A 13,727-nucleotide genomic window follows, 5' to 3' on the forward strand; every position below is an offset into this window, starting at 1 on the left:
GTTAGCCAACCCACAACATCCTGTTATTGTATCTGTTAGCTAGTCTTACCCAATCAATATCATCTGTTACTATGGTTCTCAGGCAGGGTATTGTGTGAAACGCTTTTAGGAGGGATGACCGATTCAAAGTTAATTTGCCGTTAATATTGGGGTCACTTTCCCAACCAAGTATGTACGGTGGATCAAGAATGGACTCAAACTCATTGTTGTCTGCTTTTGGGCTGCTATTAGAACAACCCGCCACATTTAAATCAACCAATTCAGTTGTTGCTATAGCTTCATTTTCTTTACAGGACATAACTTTAGGCGGTGAAGGCATAGGCCCTATGTCAACTTTTAAGACCTTTGAACCTTCCAGACATCTTAATGGATCCCTACCCAATACACCCAACATCCATGGCTCAGTAGCAGAACCCTCTAGTAGGTTGTTGTCAGCAGGCTGAGAGGGACAAGCCCTGGGTATCGTAACCTTACTTTTCCCTTTGCAGACGGAAGTTTTTTTATGGCTTATCGGGTAGAATTGAGAGAGCGACATTTGCAACCCCCCCCCCCCAAGAGATGCCTGAGGGGAGTGGACTGGATTGATGGTTCGAGGAACAAACGGTCCTCACACCATTCCTTTTTACATTAACAATTTCCTGGATACTCTTGTTTTTTATCCCCATTTGTTTTTTCTTTGCTTTTATTAGGGGGCTTGATATCAAGTAACAGTCTTGATTCGTCATCAGGTTGAGAAAGATTAATCACCGCGTCGTTCTCAGGAATAACCGGCATAGCTTTAGTTTGGGCGTTTAGCACGGCCTTCCCATGTTTCTTTGCCAAGGCTGACGCTTTAGCTTTCCTTTTCAAAGCTCTGCCAGCTAGCCTTTTTTCTCTTCGGGTTAGAACGGTTATAGGTTTCAGTGGGAGATCACCGTTACTAGTTTCTGACATTTTTGGGTCTCCCATCATGGAACATTCACCCGCTAGATCAATTAAATCCATCAGCTGGAATGGGCTATCGGGACTTTGGGATATGTTCATGAATTCAACCCCGGTGACAGCAGGAGAGATCACTGCTTGAATTGCAGAAGACTCTGTATACATTTTATCAAAATGATACTCACATTTTTGGACAGTGGACAGAACTTTACACAAGTCATCAACAATAACATCAGTCTGTGTACAGGTTGAGTTCAAAGATCTGGGGATAGAAGGACTGGCTTAATAGCATCTTTACTGCGTAGGTATGTTAAATATGCCATCAAATTGAATGGCACTATCCACCATATCCTTTCTCTTGGGTAGTCTATTAGTTAGAGCAGCCAATGCGTCACAAGTAAACAGTAGGCCTTAAATTCTGTTAGTTTTGATAGATAAGTCAGCGATAGCTTCTCTCATGATTCCTATTTCATAGTGGGAGCGCTCATGGCCCTTATCCAGTAAGTTGAAAATTCTAGATAAAACAGGGAAATCAGGACTTAGAGATGGTGCATCAAGTGTGATGCTCTCAGAGCGGACATTATTAGAGGCCTCTTTATCTTTTCCAATCAAACTCGATTGGAATTCTTGAATATCAAGGTTCATCCGGTCATTTAGTGCAGTTTGAGCACTAGAAGCTTTAGGTGAACTAACCATGGGTTTATTTAAGGATTCATTTGGTTCAAAATCCATTTCCCAGGTCAGTTTGACATTTTCACCACTCAAAGTGTCAGGATTACTAATGGGAACAGGTTTACTTCTAGTACTCAACATGAAACCATCTTCTCTCCCGACCAATTTCTGATTCACAGGAGTTGAAGGTCCAAGAGAGAGACGAATACGTTTGCTTAGCTCTGCTTCAATGGTGGGACCCATTACTGAGCAATCGACTGTTTCTTCTTTATAGGAGATGTTGGAGATACTGTATAGTCCAATATCATTACTTTCTTTCAAGTCAATTGCAGGGGAAATACTTGGAGCACTATTATTTAGATCCTTAAGCTCAAATTTAGTGTTTCTCACTAAAGGGTCATCCCTATTACCAGAGCAGTGTATCATAGCATTAATATCAAATTTGGGAGCTACACCCATTTCGTTGAATACCCTGGTTTTTAGGACTGCTGGAGTGCACTCATCTATTGACATCGTAGCTTGGTGTACCGATGTAGCTACAAGATCAACAGACGTTGCCTCACACTCTAAAGGGCCTGGTGTAGATAACAAAGGAGCTTGAGGAATTAGTGGAGCCACACAGTCAGCAGACATATCCTCGCTCACAGTGGTGCCAGGTATTATAGGTACCGGTTCTAGAAGCTTCCGACCACTTCGTAAGCCATTAACCATACTGCGACGTATGTGTTAAATATACAGCAAGAAAATAAGCTCTCAACACACTTGCTCTTGGTGGCTAAAGTAGGGCAGGCTATCCCCGTGAAAATATCCCAGCCAAACAAGAAAATCGCCAGAGGTACACACAAGTATGTACAAAATTGTGCACCTGTTTTGACCATGATATACTATATTTAACGGAACATGTACAATTACGCCCCTTACCCCGCCGCACAGCTGAACAGCACTTGCAGTGCCCTTCCGGGGTGCGCGCGCAGATGCGCGTGCACCCGGGTTTAATGCACAATGAGGAACGGCGGGCGGATGGGAGGGGGCGGGTCACGCACGATGAGGATCTGCGTACAGGAAGAAAAAGAAAAAAGAACGTAAGTATCACGAGGGCACTTGCATAGTAGGAAATGCAAGACACAGTGCATACGCAGGCTCCTTAGGAGAGAGTATAGGCTCCTTAGGATGTTGGAGCTAGGGAGTGTCAGAAGGGGGCCAAACACATAGCCCAACGTCCAAAGACAATAAGTCCCCAAGTAGGTTGAATGCAGAATAATTACTCTGGAGAATGAAGTCCAGCAGCCCGTTTCGCCGCACTTCAGATGATTTGTTTCCTCTTGTGCATGGGCACCTTCCCGTAGAGCAACAGGCAGGAGCACACCAGCGGGTCCTCACAGCAAAACAGCACTTGCAGAGCCTTTCCCATTGGTTCTGGGATAAAAGTGTATATATGGCACCTGAGTCAATCATCCTGGATATCATGACACCATCAAGAGTTATTGAAGCTTTAGGACTATTTTTTTTCCAGTAAGTTTTTATTAACATTTTCAACAATGTACAACAATAAAACAACCCCTTCCCAGTGTTCTATCCCGAGCATTATGTCAGAGTTGCACATTGCCAATTATCCCCAAACTTTCCATTCCCTTAGGTTCTTGTTAGGGACCATGTGTCCTTTGAGTCCTCTCTGTGTGTGCCCTTTGTGTCTATTTCTGCCCCTTTTACAGTAGCCCCAATAGGCTCATCCTCCTCAGGCACCACGCTGTTCTCGCCTCTCGCTGGAGGTATTCCAGCACCAGAGTGCAAATTGCGAGGAAGCCATGATGGTGCTCCTGAAGGGAGTAGGTCACCCATTCCAAGGCTGCAAAGTTCCATACTTCCCTACCCATTCATGCTCTTGGAGTGGAAATCAAAAGAGCCTCCTTTTGATTTTCACTTTTGTGCCAGGGTGAGCGCCCCTGCCATTAGCAGTATGAAGATCATCTTCCGTTCCACTCTAGTGGGTAGGTCGTTTATATGGGCTCCCATACCCAACAGCACCAGTCCTTTGTTTCCCCTCACCAGTGACCCCGTAACTGCCTCGAGCACTTATAAAATAATTCCCCTGAATTTCTGTATATGTGGGCAGTACCACCATATGTGGCTCCACGTCCCCTCCATGCCGCACTCCCTCCAGCACATTTTTGATACTGAGCTGTAGCTCTTGTGTAGCCTAACCGGGGTTAGATGCCATTGCACCATCAGTTTCACCCATATTTCTTGGATCTGGATGGACCCAGTTAGTTTAGGGATCCACCTCCACAGTTGTTCCGAGTCCGCTTCCGACATTACCTGGCTTGTCGACTCCTCCCATTTAGTCATATATAGTGTCACCCCTGCCTCTTCACCCTGCTTTGCTCTCGAGTATATTGCCCTCACTATGTGTTCATTGCCTGTGTCTGTTACCAAGTATTTTTCTAACTGGGTTAAACTGTGGGTTTCCCCTTCCGTCTCCAGGCCCTGCATTACCCAGTATCTTATCTGGGTGTTTCTATACCTTTCCTTCTCCCACAGCCCAAAGTCCTCTTTACATTGGTTAAAGGATTTGATTTCTGTTCCGTCAAACATGCCACGGATTTTGTGGTATCCCCTCTTCAGCCATGAGCGAAACCCCTTCTTCCCATCCCGGGAGAGAATTGTGGGTTATGGAATATTGTGGTACATGGAGATGGAAATGTCGTAAATCGGGCTCTTTTCACCAATTCATCCCAGGCGTCCCCCACCCCTGCCACTATTCCACTCCTATACATCTTAGCTGGTCTGTCTCCTTTCGGTTTCCACAGTACCTCTGCTAGGCACCCTCTCACCACCGCCTCGTCCAGTGCCCTCCATATTTTTCCCCCGGTTGTCTCTCAGCCAGTCCCTAATGACCCTCATCTGTGGCGCTAGGTAATAAACGCGGAAGTCCGGTTGTCCCATTCCCCCTATTCCTGGGCAGCATCATCACTCGGCTCGCCACTCACGGTTTCTTTTGATTCCATATGAACCTCCCCATATATTTCCGTAGCGCCCGAAAGTAAGATTGAGGAATCTGTATTGGGAAGGTTGTAAAGTGATAAAGTAGTTGAGGAAGTACCACCATTTTTAATATATGTTAACTCTACCCCATCCAGGTGACATTTAGTGGGCCCCAGTCTACCAATTTGTTTTTAATGCTTTCTAGGAGGGGTTGATAGTTGGCCTCGTATATCGTTTCCATGGATTTCGTGAGCCGAACCCCTAAGTATTTAATGCTCTTCTCCACCCATTCGGATGGAATCTCTTTCCTAATCTCGGCTTCTGTCACGGGAGGGGTAGACAGATTCAGAATTTCGGATTTATGGGTGTTCATTTTTAAACCTGCTACTATTCGGAACTCCTGCAGCTCACTTTCCATTGCTTTCAGGGACCGGATCGGGTCTTGTAATGACAATAGCATGTCAACTGTAAATGCTGCGATTTTGTGTTCTATGCCTCCGAAGGGGATTCCTTTTATCTCGCTGTTTGCCCTGACTGCCTCCAGCAAAGGTTCCAAGTGTATCGCGTAAAGTAAGGGTGACCGGGGGCATCCCTGCTTCGTACCTCTCTGTACGTTAATTGTCAAGCATATCGAAAGGTTCCTGAAATTGACCTTACATTTTGACACTAATATGCAGTAGGGACCCCAGCCGGCCCGTAGGACTGGGGGTTTCCCAAACAGCACTTTAAGATGAGTAGCAGCACCCTTGAGATGGATGGGGATGCAGATTAATACTCTTGCACCAAATCAATAATGGCAACTCAATAGTTTGGCAAAGGGAGTCCGTTTAACGACAAGTAAAAAAAACGGGGAGTTCATGAATATCAGCAATCGCTCGATATTCCTTCTCGCTTCACCTCCAATTAATTTCAGAAAAAACATAATATTTATACCAAAAACTCCATCACTGACGTGTAACTTCTAAAAGTTAGCATGCAACTTGATTGGTTCTAGGAAGGTAACTTTAATATAGGTACTATATCTGTATATGGTAACCGGGTGAGGGGATTGGATAAACAATGTCAGGTGGGGCATCTAAGCCCTTCCTTCAAAATGGCTACTGTAAAGGTCACTAAAAGTACAACGTCTCATTGGTTCTACTAACTATAGGTGGCACTTGCCACAATCTATCTTATTGCTAAGCATAAGCAAGCCTCATGATTTTCTGTGCTTCTTGTAGTTACTTTGCAAATGTACACGTTTAAACTAACTGAATATCTTCATCATGCTCATGGCACAAGTTTCTGACAGCTTGACATCAATTGGTTTACTTTATGCTTCGGATGTCACTTGTCCATGGTATTTCGTCTCTCTTGTCATCACTCTCAGGTTGTTATATCTTCTATATGTCAGTCTGGGCTTTTTATATGACGTCATCATTCATCTTCCTTCAGTATCTCCTTGGCTTCTTCGGGTATTACATTCTGATGATCATCATTCTGTCTCATTTGTCGATATGGTTTTCTCAAAGGGTACCTTACTGTCCAGGTTTTCCTAGGGGTCGGTACTTCAATAGGTGCTGTTATTCTGATAGGTACTGGACAGAGCCCGACTGTGGCTCTATGCTGGTTTATTTGCTCATCATACGTCACATATTGCGGTGTGAATCTTCCTAGTACTTCAGAATGGGCCGTAGGAGTGTGAATCATGCTTGGCACTTCCTCTTCACTAACTTCTCCCCAAATCCCATACTCACCATTGCTAGGAATAGGAACTGCCATTACACCCTGTCTAAGGCCTTTTCAGCATCCAGGGTGACTGGGTTAGAGGAGGGCCCGCCCTTTTTCTTAACTTTATCTATGAGGTGGGCTATCCACCTAGTGTTGTCACTAGTTTGTCTTCCTTTGATAAAGACGGATTGATCCTGAAAGATTAATAGGGGGAGTATGTGCTCGAGACGGTTCACCGAGACCTTTGAGTAGATCTTTGCCTCCATGTTTATCAGAGCAATTGGTCTATACGATCCGCAGGAAGTGGGATCCTTACCTTGCTTGGGCAGTAAAACCACTTTCGACTCCTTCATAGATGGGGCAATTTTCTCAGACCTTCCAAATTCATTGAAAAGGGGAACCATGCGTGGCAATAACGTTTCTCTAAAGACCTTGTAGAATTCTATAGTGAATCCGTCCAGACCCAGGGACTTGTTGAAAGGTAAGGAGGAGAAGGCTCTCCTCCCCTCTTCGGTAGTCATTTTCTGTTCCAGTGCTAGTCTCTCCGGTTCAGGGAGTTGGGTTAGCTCCTTACTGGCCCGATACCTTTTCTGCCCCATCTCAGGTGGCCCTTCTGTACTATACAACTGGAAGTAGAACTTACTGAACTCTGGGGAAATGTCTTCCGTGTCTGTAGAAATCCCCCCCCACTCTGTTTTGATTCTCAAGATAGTTTTGGCTTTTTCCTCCCTTTTCAGCATCCTCGCCAGCAGCGTATCTGCCTTATTTGCTTTAACATAGTATTTATGTTTAAGGAGCGAGAGGGATCATTCCGTGGCCCTCTCCTGCATCATGTCTAGTTGTCCCCTCACTGCCCTGTATTCCCTCCTAGTTTCCCCACTTGTCCCTCTTCCCATGTGGGTCATAACCCGCTTCAGTTTCCTCTCTAGTTCTTGTTCAACTAGCCTTAACTCCCTGTCTCTACCTGCCTCGAGAGCTATGATCCTCCCCCTTATTGCGGCTTTAAAGGCATCCCACCTTATCTGTTGTAAGGTATCCCCTTCCCTATTATCCCCAAAGTATTCCCCAATCCCTTCCCTTATTTCTTCCCGCAGCAAGTTGTCCTTCAGTAAGTGAGCAGGGTAATGCCAGCTCCACACTCACAGTGGCCCCCTTTCCTTCTAAACTGCAATGTGATAGGCGCATGGTCCGAGAGATTCATGGTCCCCACCTCCATCTCCATCGGAGGATCGCAATGCCCAGGCATAGTCTATTCTGGATGACGATCGATAGGCGTGAGAAAAAAAAAAAGGTATAGCCCACAGTCTCCCTCCGCTGCCTAATGTCCACTAACCCTAGCCCGTCCAATTTCACTTCCAATTCCTTTGACGGCTTGCCCTACCAATTCCTTTGATGACTTGCCCTGTACTCCTGTTGTCCTACTGCTTCTGTCTTTCCCAGGGTCCCATGCCAAATTAAAGTCTCCAGTAAGTATTATGGGGGCCTTTATAATCCTCTCTAGCTTGTCCAGGGAAACCTGGAGAAAACGGTCCCGGCCCTGATTGGGGGCAAATACCGTGGCTATCGTGTATCCCTCGCCCTACCTTTTAGGTTTACCACTAGGTACCTTCCCTGGGAGTCCTTCTCCATCCCTATTGAGTTGTTCTTAAGGGCAATCAATGCCCCTCCTTTTTTAGTGTTATCGTTAGCTTGGCTGGAACCCTTGAATTCAGACCCTGTCTCTGTCTTAAAGTTGAACATGTGTCTCTTTTAGGGTGACTATATCAGGTCCCTCACACCATAGAAATCTCTCCAGCTTTCTCCTCTTTACAGGGGCATTTATACCATTTACGTTTATAGAGATAATCTTCAGGCCTCCACTTTCACCCATTCTCCCGTTTGTGAATCGTGCTACTCATAAACCTCAGATCTTCTTGTCCGAACCCTCTCTCCCCTACCCAATTCTCTCCCCATCCCCTACCTTGTCTCCTACCCCAATCGCCAGGGGTGCTGAACCAGCCTCTAGCGCCCCCTTGAATCACTCCCTTGAGGATTAAGCCCCTTCTTTCCCCAGCGTGCTCCACTGTGGGTCCTCCCATACCCTTTTGAAGTTGACCCGCCCCCCCCGGGACCTCCTTGTTCTCATCCTGTCGGTGCCCTCCCCAGACTTCTCTTCCTTACTAAAGCCCTGATCGTACCTCTTTTTGGTTCATCCCCAGCCTGCCTGCCTGCGTGCGTGCGTGCGTGCGTGCGTGTGTCAGTCTCTCCCTGGTCTATTCAGGGTGCCGCATCATTTTTCGGCTGGGGTTGGTGAACCCCTTTTCTGCTTCTTCTGGCCATCATCATTGTCCATTCCTAACACCTCGGGTTGTCCTGTCTCTTTGGCGTGAGGTCTTTGGGGTTGCCTTCTCACACTTCCAAGCCCAGTAGTCTTGCTCCTTCTTCATAGGATCTGATCCTTCTCTGCCTACCCTGCCAGTGAAAGACAACCCCAAACGGAAATGTCCATCTATGTTTGATGTCTTTGTCCCTCAGAGCCTCAAGGATCGAGGCCATCTGCCTCCTCTTTATCAGCGTAATTTGGGCGAGGTCTTGGAATAGGAGAATTTCCGTACTGTTGTATGTAATTTGAGTTTCTTTGCTGCTTGTACAATCCTTTCCTTCGTCGAGTAGTCGTGTAGCCCCGCTAAAACATCCCTTGGCCTGGTTCCTGGTTTCGTTCTCGGCAGCCCGACTGTGTATTCTGGCAAGTTGAATGTCTCCTTGGTGCTCCTGTTCCAGAAGGTCTGAGAAGATGCTAGTGAGCGATCCCCGTAGGTCCTTGCCAGGCACTTCCCCAGGCAGGTCTTTTATTCGGATATTCGATGTTCTAGATCTGTTTTCCAGGTACTCAGCCTGAATTTCCAGATTGTGGGTGCCTGTTGCTAATTGCTCCATGAGTATGTCGGCCTTCCTTGAATTGTCTGCCAGGTCTTGTATCGCCCTCTCATTGGTATCCACCCTTTCTTCCATCTTGCTCACATCCCTCCTTACGTCTTGTAGCGCCCCCGCAAGGCAAGGCCGTCCCTCATCTTGTCCATCTGCCTCGGGACTGTGCCCGCTATTTTATCACCAAAATCGGGGAAATATTGCTTAAGGGCCAGGGTGGTGACCGCCTGGTCCTGGGTATTCTGCAGATAAGGGATATCTCTGTCCACCTGTTCTTGAGCTGCTCCCTACTGTGGGGTGGAGCTGGCATCCCTGCCCCACAGCTTCTGCAAGTTGCTGTCCTGGTTTTATTTTGGCCCCCTTTATGGGCAATGAGGGATATTTTCCTCTTGTTTTTGACAGTGGGGAGTCCCCCTGCACATTGAGCAGGGTCGCCGGTGAGATTCTTTCCTGGTTTTGTCTAGCCTCCCCCAGCGGGGGCCTTTTCAGCTTTGTCTGAATTGGGTGTGCCTAGCCATGCACTTCATTGAGGAGGGAACGTGGAGGATTATTGAGTTCCTGCAGCTCTTTTGCCGGGCATAGTCAGCAGTGCTCCCTCTCCCTTATAACAAGGAGGGTTTGCGCCTTCTGGATTTCCACTACTTGGGCCCCTCCGTCCCTCACTGCTTGATGTCTTCTGTTCTCGTCGAGACCCTTGAGAGAAGGCTTGGTCTTATTGTCAGATTGCTCGTGGGCCCAATCCCTCTACTAAGTCTTGTCCCTCTGGACCCAGAGGGTTTAGTCTCTCCTGGGAGTCACTCCTCCTTGTGGCTTCCCCCTAGGTGCCCTTTCCTTGCCTGCCGGGCCTGGGCTCCCCACCTTCCCATTCCGTTATAGCGTGGTGGCCTTCCTGGATCCACCTTCTCAAAGTCAGCCTGGCGGCCTCTCTCCCGCTGACACCGCCCGGGAGTGCAACACAACGCCACACTCCCCTTTGGTCCGCAGGCCTTCTCTACGCCCGAGTGCCTCACCTCTGATGTCTCCACCCAAGGGAATGCTGCCCTGCTCTGTGGTCCTCTATGGTCCAGTTTCCTGGACTCTGCTCCTGCAGCTTTCTTAATACTTGGGTGGAGGGGGGGGCAGAGCCAGTCTTCTGCCTTCTCCCTCAGGCCCTCCACGATCGGCTTCCTCGGTGGCGGCCTGGGGTGGCTTGCTTGGTGCCGGGCCGCCTCCATTCTTTCCTCTCAGCACATACTCCAGGCCATGGCTCCCGGGTCCTAGCTTCCCCGGTCCTCGCAAAGTCCCCTGTTTTCTTCTGTTCTCTGAGGGTTCGTGCTGCGATCTTCGAGCCCTCACTAGCCCTGGTGCTTGTTCACTATTTCCTGCCTGGGGAGGGCATAACTGCTTTATCTCAACTCCTCTGAGGTCCCGAGGTACTCTGGAGCATCGGCCACGGTGTTCCCTGCTAGGCAGCCATCTTGGAATCAGGACTATCTATTTATCCTTCATATTCATCCATCACTAGTGATATACATTCTTCACCTTCTTCACTATGATCACTACCAATCCAGTTGGTGGCAGACTTCCTGCTCCTACAACATCTTGCGAGATGACCTTTACCCCTGCAAATGCGACAGATGCGCCTCAGGGTAGGGCACTCTGGATTGTCTGCCCAATGGTTCGCGCTATCGCACCTGAAACATCTCCTTGGGCTTCCCTGCCTTGCGCTGCTTTGCCTCTATGCACAGAAGGATGTCCTACCTCTCCAGTCATCCTTTCAATCCGATCTCTGGCTCTTTTCTGCTGGCCTTCTCTTCAAAGATGTATTGCCACTAACTGCCGACACAGCATCACTTATCTTGGGTATTGTCACTAGTTGTGGTGTAACTTCTTCCTTCACATTTGTATCTTTTATCCTGTCTTCCAGGACCTTGACACATTTTCTGGTGTGCTCCCCCTCTTTTGGCTACTTTCAGAATTGTATCTAATGGGGTGGGGTCATCCTCCGACCATAATTTCACTCCGACTTTTGCACTGTTGCACTCAAGCACAAATTGATCCCTGAGGCGTTCATCCAGTTGATTGTTAAAATGGCATGTTCTGGCTAACTTCCCCAGGGCTGTAATGTACTGTTCTATGCTTTTGTCTTCCTCCTGCACTCTTTTCCCAAACTTGTACTGCTCTAATATTGTACTTAATTTCTTTTCATAATGTTTACTCCTGTTCTTGACTGCTTTCTCATATTCATTTAAGTCTTACGACTCATTTCCTAGGAGGTCAGGGTTCCATGTGTTAAAATCGCTGCACCCCGCGACCATTATACCATTTATGGGGAGCGGGCGACACCCCGGCAACCCCCGCTCACCTTAAATGGTGTAATGGGGTACACCTTTAACAGGTCAAACCACAGCATTTTTGTCGCGATTTTTTGTACAGGCGACATTTTTGCCACAATTTTATCACTGCATGTCGAGGTCAGGTAGGTCCTCAAACTTCTCCTGTACTGCAGAACCCAAGCAGTGCAGGAGGGCTACAGCGTTTACAGAAAAGACGTAAAAGCGGTTCTGGTGGGGTCGTCTCACCTTGCACTGCTGTCGACTCACAACACTGCTACCATGCCAGGGGCTGTTGCAAGGTTGTGATGTTGCATCAGGTTCTGGGGCGCTGCAGGGCTCATGCGGCTCACTTGGTTCTGGAGGCGCTTGCCGCCAAAATTGCATTTTACAGGGATGGAGAAGCAAAGGTAAGTAAATTAAGTCATATTTATGGACGAGCAACTCTAAATATTGAGCCCCGCTAGCGTTCATGTCCCTCGCCACGTCCTGATTCAACGGGCGGCTCCGCACGTTCCCTCCTGGAATTCAGACCTCGTCATCAGCGTCGTTACTCAGGGCATCCGTGTGGCACCCCGAGCACGAGCCACACTGCACATTTACAGTTCAAAAAGGTGTTTGCCAGTCCTGTTGGACCAGAGACCACACCTGGGGTTGCACAACTGTAACCGTCCTATATTGGAATGTCCCAGACCTAAAGAATTATGTTTTCTGTCTTATGGAAATACACAAAGACGACCCAGTGAAATCCATACTGTGCTCGTACGAAAACTGCATTCGACATTTACTACATCTAAGAAATCAAATTCCACAGTTCCCAAAATGCTGATTGGTTTTTACAGTTATACTGACCGGCAGCACTTTTGTCCATCTTTTTCGCAGCATGTTTTTGAATTCCCGTGATTTTTTAAAATGGCCTTTTCAACGTGCGAGAAGGAAATGCGCCATGTGTCCGCTAAACGGGGGAAAAAAGCGAAAAACAATAAGTATATCCCTTCAAAAGTAAATTTCCACAGGTCTACAATAGTTCATGGAGAGCTTAACACACAATGTCGACAGACAGTAACGGTCCACATAAAATCTTTGCACAATTACACGCGCACTTGTCGCATAAAAGTGGGAACATTTCTTGCATTCAGCTGTTCGTCGAGTCACAAAGTTGAATCAATACAGGTAAAAGTGCTTTTGTGCTTTACAGAGGGATGTGCGCTTCCATCTGCACCAGTGTCGGTGCTCATTCCCCTGGACTCCAATCTCGGAAGCCAAGCCATGGGAATGGGAAATGCTGTCAAAGGTCTCTCCAGAGACCATGCCGCATTGTCCTTCTCCAAAGACGAACGCTAATGACAAGCAAGAGCGTTTCTAATAATTGTTTACATTGCCACCTTGTAAACGGAGTGGGCATGTAAAAATGTTATCTGCAGTGATGGGTTCTTTAAGGTCCGCCACTGTATATGTGCTTACTATCCCAATGGGATAGAGCGTTGACTTCAGCCAGCCACTCAAGTTGTGCCAATGCATGTCTACATGTCATGCATGGAAGAGGCTTGTCGCTTAGATTAGCACAAGGTTGACATCCTGGGCACAGCTGTGCTGTGTGCAGACCTTTACCCAACAGCTGATGAGCGTGAATTCTTAGTTGTTTGTTTCACAAAAAACGTGAGTAACGTTTTCTGTGACACCGCACATCGTGCATGTTTTGCACAGCAACAAGTTTATACCTCCTTCTTTAAAGTAGTACAAACAACTGATACGGATCTCAAGTTGTCCCATGTCAGTTGTGAAATATTCAACCAGTCTGGGATGTAAGGATCAAATCATGATGCTTCTAGTTCTTGTAGACCTGTATGTACACACTGTACAACATTGCAAAATAACAGGTGCGAGCAAAGCCAGATCTTTCAGAACATGATTTTAGAGCTCATTTGTGCATATTATTCAAAACAAGAGTCTGAGTGGACTAGTTGGCCAAAAAAAGTGGACAGTGCTTATTACTAGCTTTAGAATGTTGACACTCAGCCGTATTGTGGATGCTGATCACTGCTCTGCTAGAGAAGAGAAAGAGGCATCTCAACCCATAATGGGCGATGGGGCTCTGGCTAGCCACCCATTATGGAGGAGGCAAGCCAGCCCAGTGTGAAGGCATCATGAAGCAAGACACAGACAACAGATTCAAAGTTCAAAACAAAATAGTTTATTAACTCAAATGTTAGGATGGTAGAA

The 13,727-nt window shown here is 47.1% G+C and overlaps 1 protein-coding gene across 2 annotated transcripts in view; it reads right to left on the reverse strand.

The window, feature by feature from the left end:
* The window catches only part of CGAS (cyclic GMP-AMP synthase), a 553,556-nt gene that overhangs the window by 111,098 nt on the left and 428,731 nt on the right, over positions 1 to 13,727 (reverse strand). For both annotated transcript variants that reach the window (XM_069606247.1, XM_069606248.1), the window contains exon 4: positions 12,357 to 12,459. In XM_069606247.1, coding sequence (XP_069462348.1) covers positions 12,357 to 12,459 — 103 coding nt within the window. The remainder of the gene's footprint in view (positions 1 to 12,356; positions 12,460 to 13,727) is intronic.

Source organism: Ambystoma mexicanum, chromosome 4p (assembly GCF_040938575.1).
Source record: "Ambystoma mexicanum isolate Mex_15411 chromosome 4p, UKY_AmexF1_1, whole genome shotgun sequence".
Taxonomy (NCBI): domain Eukaryota; kingdom Metazoa; phylum Chordata; class Amphibia; order Caudata; family Ambystomatidae; genus Ambystoma; species Ambystoma mexicanum.